At 39.0% G+C, this 17,238-nt stretch overlaps 3 protein-coding genes across 4 annotated transcripts; 1 reads left to right on the plus strand and 2 right to left on the minus strand.

Moving 5' to 3' along the window:
* The first annotated feature begins 444 nt into the window (after positions 1 to 444).
* Positions 445 to 4,891, plus strand: LOC112201001 (dual specificity protein phosphatase 1). Of its 2 annotated transcripts, XM_040519063.1 has the most exons (5): positions 445 to 575; positions 1,090 to 1,236; positions 2,008 to 2,132; positions 2,630 to 2,775; positions 4,049 to 4,891. In XM_040519063.1, exons 2-5 carry the CDS (start codon positions 1,132 to 1,134, stop codon positions 4,066 to 4,068), a joined length of 396 nt encoding a protein of 131 aa, XP_040374997.1. In that variant the 5' UTR covers positions 445 to 575; positions 1,090 to 1,131; the 3' UTR covers positions 4,069 to 4,891. The 2 variants fall into 2 exon arrangements, with proteins under 2 accessions (XP_040374997.1, XP_024197773.1); XM_024342005.2 differs by lacking the exon at positions 4,049 to 4,891 and having other exon boundaries at positions 2,630 to 2,875.
* A 3,043-nt stretch (positions 4,892 to 7,934) lies between these two features.
* LOC112199364 (probable aspartic proteinase GIP2) lies at positions 7,935 to 9,173 on the minus strand. The gene has a single exon (XM_024340394.1). It carries the CDS (start codon positions 9,171 to 9,173, stop codon positions 7,935 to 7,937), a length of 1,239 nt encoding a protein of 412 aa, XP_024196162.1.
* A 3,217-nt stretch (positions 9,174 to 12,390) lies between these two features.
* Positions 12,391 to 13,731, minus strand: LOC112199365 (putative nuclease HARBI1). Its single transcript, XM_024340395.1, has one exon. It carries the CDS (start codon positions 13,729 to 13,731, stop codon positions 12,391 to 12,393), a length of 1,341 nt encoding a protein of 446 aa, XP_024196163.1.
* Between the last annotated feature and the right edge of the window lie 3,507 nt (positions 13,732 to 17,238).

The raw sequence follows: 17,238 nt of genomic DNA on the forward strand, positions 1-17,238 counted from the left end.
AATTATATATAATTCATAAATAATTAAATCCAATAATTATAAAGAAAAATATTTCAAATTGTCTAATCCTATGATCAAATACTCCCAACGTCTAAAATTTCAGGATAAAATATAGCATAATCGGGTTATACGGGTTCACTTCGTGTTGGCGGGTTGACCCGTGGCCGACCCATTTATTAAATGGGTCATGGCGGGTTGACCCGTGGCTGACCCGCTTTTTAATCGTGCGGGTTCAACCTGCTTTATTTCGTGCGGGTTTCGAGTCGTGTTATTGGGTCGTGTCGGAATTGACAGCCCTAACCGTGCCTGTGTCAGAGTCGAGTTGGGGCGTAGTCGTGGTTTTTCGTTGTAAATATTTAAAATTTTAATAATTAAACTCTTGTTTTCGCAGGAAGGAAAAAAAAAAGGGGGTGGGGGGGGAAAAGAAAAAAATAGAACAAGTCTGTTCGGAGTTCGGACCCGACTCTCCCGCCGAGTCTCAAGAGCAGACCCAGAACTCAATGATCAAATGCTAGTTCCAAATAGACTCACTCTCTCTCAAGTCCCCAAGTTTCCGATCAATCCCAGCTTTCCCAGTGAGTTTCTCTTCTCTATATTTATCATTTCTATCATTTCAACTTCTAATTTCCTATAACTCTCCAGTCTCCATCATATTGAATTTCTGGTTTCATATCTGTTCTGGATGTTTATTTTGTTCTATGTGATGCGAAACTTACACATTCTAGGGTTCTTTCAACAAGTTAATGTTGAAGAAATTTCCTCTCTTGGTTCGGGCTTGAGCTATACTCTGGGTTGTCTGATGAAATTCAATCGTGGCAAACATCTTTTTAAAGTGTTTCAAACTTCAGTTGAAAGTTATTTATGTACTTGCTAGATTTTTCTGGAGACATTGTATGTTGTGCACGGTATTAGCTTTGCTCTTGCTCTGTGTATATATCCTTTTTGGAACTGTTTGTCTTTCTGTTTCAGTTACTAAGTTGTTGTCCACTGGATATGGTTTTGTGGGAATCTGATGCAATGCAACTAAAATGGCTTTACTTTGTCTATACTTGATTCTGTTTGTTAATGGTTTGGGGGTTTTTCGAGCAGGACAATAAGCGTAGAGGAGTTGAAAATTTCTTGTGACTAGCAATGGCTCGGGTAGATGATTACCTTAGGAAACAAGCTGCTGAATTGTTGCAAGCTTTGAATGAGGGATGCTATAAAGAGGACAATATCCCCTGCCAGATTGAAGAGGTTATTTGATTTTAATTTCACAACAAAGAGTACTTATTTGTTACCGCTTTGCATTGTTTTTGTTGCGCTGTTTCATGCAGTTAGGATATCATTTGTTCTTCTTGCTTTTCAATTTGTAGGGTCTCTTCTTGGGTTCTTTTGGAGCTGCAAATAACGAGGAAGAACTGACCAGGTTGAACATTACTCACATTTTGACAGTGGGTAGTGCAATGCCTCCTGCATATCCAAATGATTTTGTCTATAAGGTTTTAAAAGATGGGAACATTCTTCTGTGCTGTGGTGAAATAAGTTAATTATCTTCTTTTCGCGTTTTCTTTTTCTTTTTCCTGGGAATGTCTTTTGGCTTTTAAACCAGAGTCTACGTTTTTGAGATAATTTCCTTTAGTCTAGTCTCCTAGTTTCTTATTTCTTGCACTCAGTCTACTACTCAGTGTTATCTAACCATTTGTTTTGTATAGCTGGGATGATCCTTTAGCTTTTAAAAATTTTGCATCATATCTTTTCCTATAAAATATAAATTGTTCTCCTTTGGTATAGTCTGTTCTTCTCACACACGAGAAAGCATTCTGCAGTACTTTTCCCACTTCATTATGCCCCGTTTCACCAGCCTTTACATCATGACAATCCCTCAGAACTCCATATAAGTATCTAATGCCTTGAACCTATGAGCGTTTCTGAACCCTGTAAAACATAAGTTTGATATTGTTTCAAGCAAGTGGACTTCTGGAACTGAAATTTCTTTTTACTTTATGATGCTTTTTCAAAATTGAGGTAGTTTCTAACGGACCAAGTACAAACATAAAACAGCACTTTGATGAGTGTTTCGATTACATTGAAGAAGCTAAAAGATCTGGTGGCAGTGTGCTGGTTCATTGCTTTGTGGGAAGATCCAGAAGGTTTTGTCTCCCTGTCTACATTATTCCTGTTTCAGCTTATTGACTCATTTGTAGTGAGACATATATCATGGATCTGATGACCACACACTGTTGATAACTGATAAGTCCCATAAAATGTGAAGCCCTGAAGTATACTTCTACTGATCTCTTTCTTGTAAAACTTAGATGTAAATAATTTTTTGCTTAAACTGTGTAACTCTAATGAATTCTGACTGTAAATGGTTAGAAATTTAGAAACATATGTTTTCAATATTACAGCTAAAAAAACAGATGCTTCTACTTAAACCTTCCTAAACTGTAGTGAAGCTGATTTTAGACTATTTAAGTTAGAAAATATGCGGTGTGGAAAAAAGTGCTAGAAGAATGAAATACTTTGCTTCTTCATAATTAGAACTTGGAAACTGCAACAATTTGGACACCTTTTTATTGGAAAGAATTTGATTTGTTAATATTTCTTTACAAACAAGCTTGGACTTATTAATTGTTTGACCTTGCAGTGTGGCTGTTGTTATTCCTTATCTTCTGAAAAAGCACGGTATGACCCTCTTCGAAGCTCTTGATCATGTGAAGAGTGGACGAGCATGGGCAGCTCCTAATGCTGGTTTCAGTACACAGCTGTATGAATATGAAATGTTTCTTTCTGGTAAGTCATTATCTCCTAAGTGGCTCCTTCTCAAAAATTGAAATAGTAGGTGTATGAATTGCATCCTAAAAAAGCTGCACAGGTGTGGTATATTGTTGGTTTGGGAATTATCTTCAGTCTCCTGAACCATGCGTTAGTACTATAAAGTTTTCCATGCTGCCCCTGTTGGAACTTCTAAATGTGAGCATAGAGTTTGTTGCTAATGACCAAATATCAAACTCTTTCGAAATTACAACTTGATTTGTGTCCGTGTGGGAGACTTGAGCATGTCACGTTACTATATGCTGGATTATAAGGTGGTGTGAAGAGAAAAGTAGAAAATGCTTTACGATAGTAGCTAATGAAGAGAACAAGAAAGTGAAATGTGTGTCGAAATTGGAAAACCCGCTTTATTGTGTTGCTGAAATTAATTGAAAGATTTGTGGTTTTTTCTTTATCCCAGGTTGTTACAAAAAAAGAAAGCATGAGCCCTTGAGATTGTGAATAGGATATAGTTCAATACGATAATCATATGCCAAGAAGGCTAAAATTTTAATTTTAATTGCATTAAGATTTTATGTAGGACTTCCATATACTTTACTATGAACCATGAAGCCTGCAGAATTCTTGCGACTTCTCAAAGGTTAGTTAGATGACCAGTACCTTTTATTATTATAACTATAAGATTAATCAATGAAGAATGCATCTTCATCTAATCTGTAACTCCAATGAAGCTAAACTCTAGATGTGAAGTTAAAGTTGGTGCAAGTTGTTTGCCGGGAACTCAGCAAACAACTTGCACCAACTACAAGCCTTGCTCACAATCTACCCAAAGGAATCCACCACCAAGGTCTAGTGTTAGTTTTATGGACACAGAAGGGGATCTTTGCATGATGCTTGTAATGTAATGAAGGGTGGAAGAGTCTTTAGCTACTGGAAGTACCAAATTTCGGCTCGGGAATGAAAGATGATGACTAGTACTGAGCAATGAATAGAGAAAACTTCACCCATTCATAGCCTCCCAAGTCTTGATGTGTTTGACCAATAAAGATAAGTCTCTTTGTGTCGATTGTTGAAAGTGGTTCATTTTCAATGAGGATAAGGAGGAAATCAGAGACCAAATCTAGAAGACTTCAAGAGTGGCAACTTGACTTTGAATTCTATGTAGCTACATGTGCCATCAACATGTATGCATTATGTATCTTGATAGGAGCATAAAATGCATCGAATTTATAGTTCAAACCTTTATAGTTTATTTCTTAAAAAGATCAATTTAACTTAGTTATTTTCTTAGGTACTTTGAGAAGCAGTTAAGGAGAAAAGAGAGCTACAATGGGGAAATCAAGGCACTTCACATGAAGTAGTGATGCAAAGGATGGAGTCTGATCATTCATTGGTCCTAAAACTCAAGAGAAGATGGAGAAAATTGCCGTGCAAAACAGTTGCAGAGAAGCAGAAAACAGAGTACAAGAGACTGCCTTATTTTCTTCTGTTTTGGGAAGCTGTTTTGAAGAACCTTCGAGTGGAATTATGAAGAAAGGCCTGGCAAAATTTGAAGATCACATGTTCTACTATAACGTCAGTAAAAGATTTGGTCCAGAATGATAAGCAGGAAGCGGGAGGCTGTGCTCAAATTTGGTTCCTCGAGAAGACTGTTTCCATCAGCTTTTCAGGAAGCTTTTTCAAGGACTTTTATACTGGACTTAAGGGATGAAAATCATGAAGTTCTCTGCCTAGAATTTAAGAATATATGTTGTAGAGTAGTTTCGAATCAAGAATCATCCATAAAGGTGGTGTAATGAAGAAGTTACGATGCTGCATAGATGAGTAGAAGATAAGGAAAATCTGGAATTTCTGACAAGTCTTTATGCGAAGCATTTTCATGACCGTTGTTGGGCCACGTTTCAAGAAGCTTTCTAGAAGGTTTTTGCACGGTTTTGAAGGGTGATATCAGAAGTATTATGTGGCAGAATATCACCTTCAAATCTGCTGGGAACCCTTGTCAAACATGGAGAGGAAAATCAATCCTAGTTGAGAAAGGAAAGTGAATTAAAGGTTATATTTTCTGAAGATATTCTTGGCAGATTTTGGGACGAATTTTATTGGATTTTTGCTGCATTATACTTATCAAGAGACTATTAGAAAGACACTCAACAACTATGACAAAAAACCCTAGGAGAGTTTTTCTCTCAACCCTAGTTGTCTACGGCCTCCTTGCCTCCTTCAACAATTGCTTCGTCCCTTTCTCTTCCCGCCTACGTTCTCTTTTGACTATGGCCTCCATTGATGCAGTAACAGCGAGCTTCGCTGCTTCGCTTGCTCTTGCAGATGGGGGTCGTGCCCCAGATCTGGGGAAGATCGGTGGAGGTCCTGTTCGCAAGTCCTCCCAATTTTTTCTCCTTGGCAAGCCTTTGACCCGAAAACCTATCGACCCAAAGGCATTCATGTCTCACTTCAATCGAACCTGGCTGGTGGATAAGGAGTTTCGGATCCAAGAACGGGCTGGTGATCTTTTCTTGTTCTCCTTTGTTTCTGCACGTGATCGTAACAAAATTCTTCGGGGGGGAGTATGGTGTTTTGATCGTGCCCCTGTCTGCTTTGAAGAATATGATAGCGTTAAGCCATTGCATGAGTTTCCTTTTAAGCATCTTCGAATCTGGGCTAAAGTTGCTGGTATACCTCCTCTGTATGAAGAACTCGAGAATCTCATGTTGATTGGCAATCTGTTGGGTGGATTCTTGGACTATGACAAGAAGGAGTTTAAGAAGGGGGTGAATAGGGTTTTGTTCACCCATGACACATCCAAACCTATCCTGCTTGAAAGAAGAGTCTTTCTTGATACCGGAGTTGAACCTGTGTTGCAATTCCAGTTCGAACATCTGTGGGGGAGATGTTCTCAGTGTGGTTTGGTCACACATGCCGGAATTGCTTGTGAGGAGCCAACTGCAGTCAACCCTACTTCTAGGGTTCTTCACTTTCCAACAGGTTCGACCTCAGGGAATTCTTTTGCCTTTTCTGCCAAGAGCAAGGGAGACCTTCTCTATCCTTCCCCAGTCATTCCAAAGAAGAAGAGACCTGCTTTTCGCTGAGTGGAGTGTCTGAGCTCTGATCCTCCTTCTCCCCTTGATCCGGTTCCAACTGACATCAGTCCTACTTCTGCAGGTAGTCATTTGGAGCACAGGTTGGAGAGTACTGGGGCCTCAGGTGAGGAACTTGTTATGGACGTTTCTTGTGATCTTGTTGTCCCTACAGGTATGCAGAAGACACAGATTGATCTGGTTTCCAAGAAACGGGAACAGAGTGGTGCTAACCATCCTTCTCCCAAGAAGTTCAAAACAATCTTGGGTGGCAAGATTCCTACACTGCAGGCAGAGGCACTTGGCCTCATTGAAGAGGATGGTGACCTTACTTTGGTCACTTTGAAAAAGAGGTCTGGTAGGCCTCTTGGAAGCAAGAATAAAGCTCAGAGTGTCAATAAGAAGCTTGGTGGTACTCCGTTGAAGATCACTTATCCTACTAGCATTGGAACAGTTCCCAGCCCTAGCGACAAGGGCAAAGGAAAGATTTAGTCTTTCCAGATTTCTCTGCCTATTACTAGAAGTTTTAATCTTCTACTACTTGCATCTTAGTTTCTCTAGTTGTACACCAATTGAGGTCTCTAGGCGACTAGGTTACTAGCAAACGGAAGTTGGTAGGGAGGATTTTCTTTCTTGTGGTTAGGCTCCATAAGTGAGCGAACGTGTTAACAGTGAAGGTCACCTGTCCTTTGTCTGATAGCTTAGACCATTTATGATTTTGGTGTAAGACAGTGTTGGATGTACGAGCCTTCTGGCCATGGATAAATTGAATGAAGTTATCTCTTTTTCTCAAAAAAAAAAGATAGAGACTATTAGAAAGACTTAAGGAAGGTTCAGAAGATTGTGTGGCAGCCAAGCAAGTGGAATTGGAGAAGAATAAGGAGAACTCAACCTAGTTTTGAAGAGAAAAGTTAGAGGTTTGTAAACAATAAAATAGGAGGCTTCTTGGCGTCATTGGCATACCATATCATACAGGTTTCACGCCTCAAAATAACCCTAGCTCTCTGGTTTTCGAAGCTCCATACAAGCATAAGGAAAAGAAGCCACCAAAGTCGCCATCTGCCACCACCGTGACCATCCATCTTCAAGCAACATCCACCGTGTCTCTTCACTCCTTTTCTGCGACTTTGTTTTCTTATTTTCAATATGTTACTGTGTGTTTACCTTAGAAGAATGAGTAGCTAAATACTTTTGTGTTAGGGGCTAGTTTGAAGCCCTAAACTATGGTTCAAGTTTCATAATAAATTTCTATGTTTTAGTTACTTTGTCGATGAGATTGTTCTTTGATTCTGGATTAGATGAATCTTTTATATGTATGTTTCATGTGGTTGCAAACATATAGGATATGCATGTAATTGGTGCTAGGTTAAATAGCAATTCACCTAATAGTTTTGTGATTTTAACCGAAGTAGTAAAGCCTCTCGCCTAGGTGTGTACCAAAGATGAGGAATGCAACTAGACACGCTTGTTGTACTAGTTTGTACACTTGGATTGACATCCTTCCATATGTGCTTAATGCTTTAGAACTTGCTAAATGTAGGAGCCGCTTGTGATCTCTATGTTGCATGTTTTCAAAAGGTTCTAATAACGGCGCTTGTTCTTGTTAGTACATTATAGGGAAGTAATATAAGGTACTTAGCTTGCTTCTAGCTTTGCAACTTGGTCAATCTCTCTCTTATGACTTAGTAATAAACATAGGAAGAAAAATTGGAACTTGGATTGTGTTTAGTGGTGGATAACGAACTCCTAACTGCTCATCATCATATTCACAAACTTTACTTTAGATTCATCTTTTGCTCTTACTTTATTTTCAGCATAATTAATCAATAATTTCCCCTCAATTGTGTTTTTAAATTTGTTTTATTATAGTTTCTAGTTTTCTTTATTTTCTAGATTACATAAATTGAAGGTGAACCCTTGATCCTTGGCGTGGAACGATCCCTTACTTTCACTACTACAACTTGACAACAAAAAGGGTTTTTAATTGCGTGCTATTTTTAGCAGAGCATATCTATAAGACTATAACTAAAAACCTCGTCTAGCATAAGATGAATTCTGCTTTAACCAAAAATGAAACAAACAAATCTCATTTACATATATATGTTACATTGAATCTTTAAACCCAAAACCCAGTCCCAGATCAGTGCAAGTATTCTGATCCATCAACGTGGAATAACTAAATCCTAGCATAGAAGCACCCAAATCAAAATGTAACGGGGTATCCTCCAATTGATGAGCCCCTAATACAATTGAAGTCTTCTGCTCCAAACCACCATCCAAGAACCCCAAACACATAACTTCATCGCTCACTTGAACCATGGAGTTTCTACCATGAATTCTCCACTTCACCATCTCACTCTGCAGCCCCAAATCAACAACAGGCGCTCTTGAACCAACCCGAATGCCATCGATGTTTTTGGAACCAAAACATAGTCCAAATGGTGCCACAGAATCCACCCTAGTCATGTTCATAGCCACAGCAGCTTGCTCATAAGCTTTGACAAATACAGAATAGACTGAGCTCTCCATAGTAGAGTAGGGAACAACTGTGCTTAGCTTAATCCCTCCAAGACCCTCTTTGTAATTCAGAGACAATTGCTTCCCGTTGACTCTGATTGACTTCAGGTTGATGAAATACTCATGTGGTGAGTCAACTTTAGTAACCAGGGGTGTGTATGTGAGTGAGTCTGAAACTCCAGAGACAAAATAAGAACCATATTCCCCATTGTCGTGTAAAACGACCCCGTTTGATGAAGACAGGCAGAGGATGAACTGCGGTTTGGAACCAAATGCTGCAGCAATTTGCGACGCCACCGAAACTCGACTCCTTCCGAGTCCTAACATTCCTCTAGCCCCAGATGCTAGGCCTTTCAGAAGCAATTTGGGTGCACAGGAAAATAAGAAAAGGGAATCAACGGTGGTTTTGGACACATTAACGAACGGAAGGGCTATGATGTCTTCTGCCAAATCTCCTTGTGTGGCCATTTGGGTGATTCTGTTTTGTGGGAAAGTCTCACACTTGCTGGACTTGCTTTTTAGGGTGTTGGGGTTGGCTGATAAGCACTTGATTGAGCTGTGAGAGATGAGAGTTCTAGAAGATGAAGACCCGGAATCGGAAGCGCAGCCGAGCCAGAGGAAAGGGCCGCCGAGATCGATTACGAGGTTGGTGGGTTGGAGAGGAGTGCCGTGGTGGATCTGGGTCACGTACTGGAGGGTTGATAGATCTTTGGTGACGTGAAAGATGGCACCTTTTTGTTGTGGGTGAGTATGTTTGGATTGAGATGTGTTGAAGTTGTAGGCAAAAGAGCAGAGAAGAAGAAGGAAGTGCAGAAAAGCAGCCATGGGAGAAAAGCAGAGAGGATTGAGGAGAAGAGGGTGAAGGGTAGTTGGAAGTTAATATATGATGCGGAGGTTTGCCGCGGCTGGTTATGAAGGACTTTGACTGAGACAGAAGAATGGGAAATTGGGAATGGATAAGAGCAAGTGCAGCGGTTGCACTTTGCCCGGGCAAAAGCCATGAAAACCGACGTGGTGACCAGGCAAGAGCAAAATCGGTCCTCCACCGGTGAAAGTTTGCCCAGCCATTTATTGGCTTTTCTTGACTGAGGGGAAGAAATAAGTCATTCTGTTGCCTTATTTCATGACTGGGGAAGACGGGGAAGGAAGGGGGAAGGAGGGCTGCCAGCTCGGCCCGATGATTGCCGTGAAGCGACAGCAGCAGCAGGCGGTCCAGGCTAACGCGCTGAAGGCAGCGACTGGGTCTCCAACGGACGACGCGTGGCGCTGCAAATCCCAGGCGAGTGACTACACACTCTTGTCGTGTAATGGATCTGCTTTAGCCCAGCAGGTGCCACGTGCTGCAGACCCGTTGGGTAGTTTTGAAATTGGTGCCTAACGGTCAACAAATCTAATCCGTCCATTTCAATTAAGAAGAGGATCCAACGGTAACTAATTAATAACCAGTATATATGTATGTAACGTTAATAAACGGTAACAAAACGGTAAGAAAAAAAATTCTAAAAATTTCTCTATAAATACCTAGGATTTTCTTTACATCTCACACCAAAAAAATTAGAGTTCATAGTTACACCTTCCTCCTCTTCATATAGCTCTCATTATCCATATTTTTCATTATCCACTATGGCCGAACAAATGGGAGATCAAAATGAAGATGAGGTTACCCAAGACAAAAGGAGATGGACGGATGAGGAAGATGTTCAATTGTGCAAGTCTTGGAAAGTTGTAGGCCAATGTCCTGCTGTGGGCACAAATCAGAAAAAAAATGACTTATGGTTGCGCGTGAAGCGACACTTTGACGCAAATTGGCCGAAGACCCGATCAGCCCAATCTTTGCAGGGAAGGTGGAAAATTTTGAAGATAGAACTCTTTGAGTGGCATTGTGCATTAAGGCAAGCGAAACATTGGTACAAGAGCGGTTCGAATGCGGTTGATGAGGTATGTATTTGTTGATAAATCTTTTAATTTGTTGATACATTATAGTAAAATATTACATGATAAATAATATAGTAATTATAATATCGTTTTAATTGTAGTAATTGCTTTTCGTTACAATTAAGATAATTAATTGATAGATAATAATGTAATTACAAGGATGTTTATATTTGTACTTATTAATTTTTATTGTAAAACGGTGAGATAGTGGTTTATTAAAATTATGACCTTTATATTTGTTGATAAATCTTACTGATACATTATAGTAAAATATGGCTTGATAAATAATTATTAATTATAATATCGTTTTAATTGTAGTAATTGCTTTTCGTTACAATTAAGATAATTAATTGATAGATAATAATGTAATTACAAGGATGTTTATATTTGTACTTATTAATTTTTATTGTAAAACGGTGAGATAGTGGTTTATTAAAATTATGACCTTTATATTTGTTGATAAATCTTATTGATACATTATAGTAAAATATGGCTTGATAAATAATTATTAATTATAATATCATTTTAATTGTAGTAACTTGCCTTTTGTTACAATTAAAATAATTAATTGATAAATTATAATGTAATTACAAGGATGTTTATATTTGTACTTATTGATTTTTATTGTAAAACGGTGAGATAGTGGTTTATTAAAATTATGACCTTTATATTTGTTGATAAATCTTATTGATACATTATAGTAAAATATGGCTTGATAAATAATTATTAATTATAATATCATTTTAATTGTAGTAACTTGCATTTTTTTTTTTTTTATTACGTAGCAAGATGAAGCACATAAATTGTGGCATGCCGGGATGAAGAGAAAAACTGGGAAGGCCAAAAAACACAATTTTCAGAGCTTTGGTAGTTACGTTGCTGTGGAGGGCTTTGCACAATTTAAAGACATCCCTAGCCATACATCTGGAGGAACATCAAATGAAGGAAATCAACATATGCGCACACAACAAATTGCTGAAAATTCCCCCATCAACTTGGACATGGATGTAGATGAGGTAATTGCAGGTGAAACTACAGATCCTAATGTGAGGCCTCAAGGAAGGAAGGCTGCGAAAGAAGCAATACGGAAAGGAAAGAAGGCAGCGAAAGATCAAAGTCCTTTGTCAAACAGTCTCGAGAGTATAGCGAACAACCAAATAGAGGCAACCAAGGGCAAGAAAAAACTCGATGACGAATTCGCTCGAAGTCTCCAAGAGGAAGAGAAAAGAGCATGTATCCTCTTGCAAATCGAATTACGAAAAGAGCAACTCCTACTTCAAGAAAGGCAAGATCGAATTAAAGAGAGGGAAGAGCGAAATAAAGAGAGGGAAGAGCGTATTATGGAGATTGATACAAGTAAAATGACGCCAAATAAAAAGCGTTATTGGTCAAGAAAACAAAAGAAGATAGCGGAGAAAGAAGATCTTGAAGAGCAGCCGCCACCTTCTATGGGTGGATACAATCTGCAACCCAATTTTGGTGGTGCATTCCCACAACCAAATTTTGGTAGTGCATACCCACAACCTCCTTACCCCGGTGCATACCCGCAACCACCTTACCCCGATGCATTCCCACAACCTCCCTTAACCGGTGGATTTCCACCACCTCCCTTCACCGGTGGTTTCCCACAATCCCCTTACCCCGGTGGATACTATCCGCAACCACCTTACCCCGGGGGATATCCTACACAACCACAATTTTCTAATTTCCCTACGGGTGATTCCACCAACCCTAACCTTAATGATGAGCCTTCAAACACAAATTGGATTTCTAGAGAGGATGAGGATTATGATTTAAATAATTAGCCCACAATCTGCATGTTTGTAATTGTATTGTACTTATTCCTAGTTTTTCATTTATGTAAGCGACAATTTAAGGAAATAAAAGTTGTATTTGGAAATTCCCCTTATTAAAGCACACACCTTATATTAAAAATCATAGCACATAATAAGCATAATTCAAATCACATTGACATAAAAAACATAGACATTGGCCAATTTAAAAGCACACCAACTTTACAAAACATAATACAAGCCAAATTCAAAGCACACAAACATAACAAAACATAGATATTAGCCAATTATTCCAAAAAATGCTCATTTATGATCTAGATCTCCATGTTGCCTTGAACGTTCCAGAAATGCTCTATCAGATCCCCTTGAAGGTTTGAGTGACTGTTTGCACTTCTAATGGCATCATATCGATCCATGAATCCGTTGAAGTAATAACCATCTCTACCAACAGGATCGAAGTCATGACCAGTCGGTCCTTCCCAAACCTGGGCCAACCTGGGCCTCATATTGTTATCCTCTTCTTCATCGGACTCCAAATCCTCATCGCTGTCATCTGGTCTTTCATCCTCGATTATCATATTGTGTAATATAATACACGTCAGCATGATGAAATGAAGGTCATCTCTTTCCCAGCCACGAGCAGCTCCTCGAATAATACTGAAGCGCGACTGTAAAATGCCGAAACATCTTTCGACATCCTTCCTGTACCCCTCTTGAGCTTGGGAAAACTTCAGATCCTTCGGTCGTGTAGGCCTTGGAATTGATTTTACGAAAGTTGCCCATTGCGGATAGATACCATCAGCGAGATAGTACCCTAAATTGTGATTCCTGTTATTTGCTTGAAATTGGACTCGAGGGGCTCGACCAGTAGTGACGTCGTCAAACAATGGGGACTTAGCAAGGACGTTGAGGTCGTTGCATGATCCAGGCATTCCAAAGAAGGCATGCCATATCCATGTGTCATAAGAAGCGACTGCTTCGAGGATGATAGTGGGCACATGTTTTCGACCGCTGTATTCTCCAGCCCAACCTGTTGGGCAATTCTTCCATTGCCAGTGCATGCAGTCGATGCTTCCAATCATCCCCGGAAAGCCCCTTTTCTCAGCTTTGGTGAGAAGTCTTCTGAGGTCGGCCGGATTAGGCGCTCGGAGGTATTCTGCCGCGTACAGATTAACGATTCCTCTTGTAAATCGTTTCAGAGCCTGAATGGAGGTAGATTTTGCCATCCGACAATACTCACCACATTGATCTGCCCCTGCACCATAAGCAAGCATTCTTAAGGAACATGTCAGCTTCTGCTGGGGAAGTAGTCCGACTTTGCCTGCAGCATCTGATTTCTGGACCCAGTACGGGTCGGTACCACAAAGATCACTGGAGATGCGGTTGAACAAATTGTGACTCATCCTGTACCTTGTCCGGAATATCTCTTCACTGAAAACTGGACGCTCCACAAAGTAATCTTGCATCATGTCTTTCCCTCTTGATTCCCTAAACCGCTCCTCATTCGGTGCACGCCCCGGTTGAGAACCCCGTGGTCGTGATCCGGAGGAAGCTTCAGCTTCAGCGACTGCTGCTACCACAAGAGCATTAGTTGTACACAGCTCTTCAAGATCTTCATCTCGAGATTGTCGATACTTAGCCCACAATCTCTTCATTGAAAGGAGGGAAGGAGAGGAAATGTGTTGGATCTGGAGAATATGAAAACGAATGAGATTTGTGAATATCAGCTTGTGAGGAATGGTGTGCTGCTCTTGCTCAATTTATTTACAATTTTCACATAAAAAGTGATCAGACTTCAAGGACACGTGTCCACTCCTGGTTCGACGTAATCTGATATGAAATTTTAGATAAGATTACATCAACAATAACCGTTAGATTAAATAGTATGCAAATGATCTGGTCCGTTCAAAAAGTGTCGGTTGTGCCTTCACTCATTTCAAGGAAATTTGTCCGTTGTGCCTTCGCTCATTTCAAGGAAATTTGTCCGTTGTGCCTTCACTCATTTCAAGATAAATTGTCGGTGGCTCATAATTTGTCGGTTGGTCTTTCACTTATTTCAAAATAAAATGTCGGTGTCGGTGGCTCATAATTTGTCCACCTAAAAATATTTTTGAAAAATGTAAATTGCATAATTATGACATTAATTATCCATAAATAGTAATTATTAACAGCAAATTATATATTTTTTTTTAAAATTTTTTTGAAAAACGTATGAACAGTAAAAAATGAATAGTGAATTCAAACAGTGAAACCTACCTGTGAACAGTGATTTTTGGGTGAACAGTACATGAACAGTAAAAGGTGAACGGTGTTGACCGGGCAAGAAAAAAACGGGTGCAAACCCATGTCCAGTGGCAGTGAATAGTAGCTTGACCGGTCGAATTCTTGACTTCTCGACTTTGCTTTTTCTTGACTACGGGTGAACTTGCTCTAAGGGATTTGTGATTTGGTGACTTTAGGTGACTAGACTTGGTGTTGTTGTTTTGTGGTCCATTTCTCACTAGGACGTGGCCAATGTTTATCATGCTGGATAGGCATGTGAGTTAGGATTTCAGCACATTTTTTTATTATTCTAACATTTTCACACTTTTTGACTATGCTTATACACTAACCCATCATCAATTTTATTCCAAGAGAGAAAAGTGTTTTGAGTCAAGGGAATAATCACTTGTTAAAAAGAAGGTATTCTAAACATGTGAAATATCTATAAACTTTATCAAGAATAAATCCCTTATTTACTAGCTCAAGTAAGGTTTCCATGATTGATTGAGGAGAGTCTAATAGTTTACTATTGAAACAACTGCAACACATCAATTTGAGACTACAATTCATGTTATCTTTAATTCACACAAAGCTCAAATTCGACCCAAACATGTTTTTGGAAAGAACTTTCAGCAATTACTACTTCATATTCATAGTTTTACCATAAAATGATTTTTTCCTAGTGTTGATTGAAGTAAGCCTTTATTATATAATTGTAGTTTCACCAAGCTTCGTCTCAACTAGCCAGTTTTTTACGGAGACTTTCTCGCTTCCATTTGTGCTATCAATTCACTAACGCATGTTTATCATGTTGGGTAGGCATTTACCACATCTTTGGTATTGTTGGTCAAAATACATATTACCTTATTGAATTTCTTTATACACTAACTCTATTATTAATTTTTAAGGTGCTCTAATAAACAATACTAAATCCATGACTTGTGTGTGAACTTAAAATAAAAAAGATGAGAGCTTTCTTTCTCATCTTATTGGAGTTGTTTACACATTAACCCCATAATTTTTTAGGTGCTTCAATAACAATGCTAAATCCATGACAAGTTCACACACAAGAAATAAAAAAAGATGAGAACTTTTCATCGAATAAAAGATGAGAGCTTTCTTTGTCACCTTATTGGATCTCTTTACTCACAGCCCCATTATTAATTTTTTAGTGCTCCAATAAATAATACTAAATTTATGACTTGTATGTGAATTTGAAAAAAGAAAAAGAAAATAAGAGATCTTGTTAAAGGAAAAGCACATTTTGTACCTTCGTCAAAGTGACTGACGAAGAGGGAATCAAGGAATTGCAATCACATCACAATCAGCATTTACTATCATTATTGTAATTGATGTTAATTGATGTTTTCGTTGTAATTATATCCCTATATAAAAAGACTATGAAATGAAATGAGTAAACCAATTTCAATTCACTTTTACACTTTTTCAACACTTGACAACAAATTTTAGTATATGTGAAATGTATTTTAATACAGTGTTAAGTTTTGCGAGCATGTGATTCTTAGTTCTTTTTCAACCAATGACGGCAAATATTAATATGTTTTACTTGTTGAGATTTTTGAGCTGTGATAAGGGTTACCTACATCATGAAGCCGATTGTGTTTTGGAAAGACATTTAGCCATTACTACTTCATATTCATAGTTTTCACCATAATATGAGTTTTCCCTAGTGTTGATTGAAGTAAGCCTCTATTTGTTAGATAATTGTAACTTCACCAAGATTCGTCTCAACTAGCCAGTTTTTTACGAAGACTCTCTCACTTCCATTAGTACTATCAATCCACTAACACATGTTTATCATGTTAGGTAGGCATTTACCACATCTTTTGTATTGTTGGTACGAATACATATTACCTTATTGGAATTCTTTATCTACTAACCCTATTATTAATTGTTAGGTGCTTTAGTAAACAATAATAAATCCATGACTTGTGTGTGAACTTGAAATAAAAAAGATGAGAGCTTTTCTCATCGAATAAAAGATGAGAGCTTTGTTGTCACCTTATTGGATTTCTTTATACACTAACCCCATTATTAATTTTTTAGGTACTCCAATAAACAATACTAAATTTATGACTTGTGTGTGAATTTGAAAAAAAAAAAAAGAGTTAAATACTGGTTACTCCCTATACTTATAGGGTTTCGTCGTTTCAGTCCCTGACCTTCGAATTTCACCTAAAAAGTCCCTGAACTCTCAATTTCCGCTCAATTCGTCCCTGCCGTCAAAAACATCGGTTATCTTACTGACGTGGCATTCATTTCACACTAAAATGACGATTATACCCTCACTTACTCTTTTTTTATTATTTATTTATTTTTCTTTATTTTTTCTTTTCTTTTCACCCCTTCTTCTTCCGGCTCTCTCTCTCTCTCTCTGCCCCCTCCTTCTGCTTCTAAAGAAGAAGCAGCCGCAGCAGCAGCCCAAGAGGCGGAGCTGCAAACCCCAACCGGCCTCGTCAAGCCGGATCGGTCTGGTCGACTCGTCTCGGCAGCACGAAGCGTCTCCCGGTAGTCTCTGCTCCGAAATACCGATGACTGCAGCAAGAGGAAGCTCGAAAATTTCTGGGTTCGCCAGTGGGTTTTCCAGTTCCGGCCAAATCGCGGTGCCACACCTATATCAGAGTCTTCTTCTCGACCTCGCCGAAATATCCATGGTGTTTATTTGTTCAGATGATGATCCAAGTCAGAGAATCGAAAGGGGGAAGCTTTTGGGTTTTTTCGGCAAGTTTCCTTGCTTTTCCTGCGGCTCTGGCCATAAACCACTACGCCACTGTCATCACAGCCATAAACCACTCCAGCTTCGCCGACCGAAAGCCCTCCTCTTTGAGCCCTCAGGTTCCAAGCCCTCACTACTCTTCCAATGAGGACGAGAGCCTTCT

Source organism: Rosa chinensis, chromosome 4, assembly GCF_002994745.2.
Source record: "Rosa chinensis cultivar Old Blush chromosome 4, RchiOBHm-V2, whole genome shotgun sequence".
In the NCBI taxonomy this organism is placed as follows: domain Eukaryota; kingdom Viridiplantae; phylum Streptophyta; class Magnoliopsida; order Rosales; family Rosaceae; genus Rosa; species Rosa chinensis.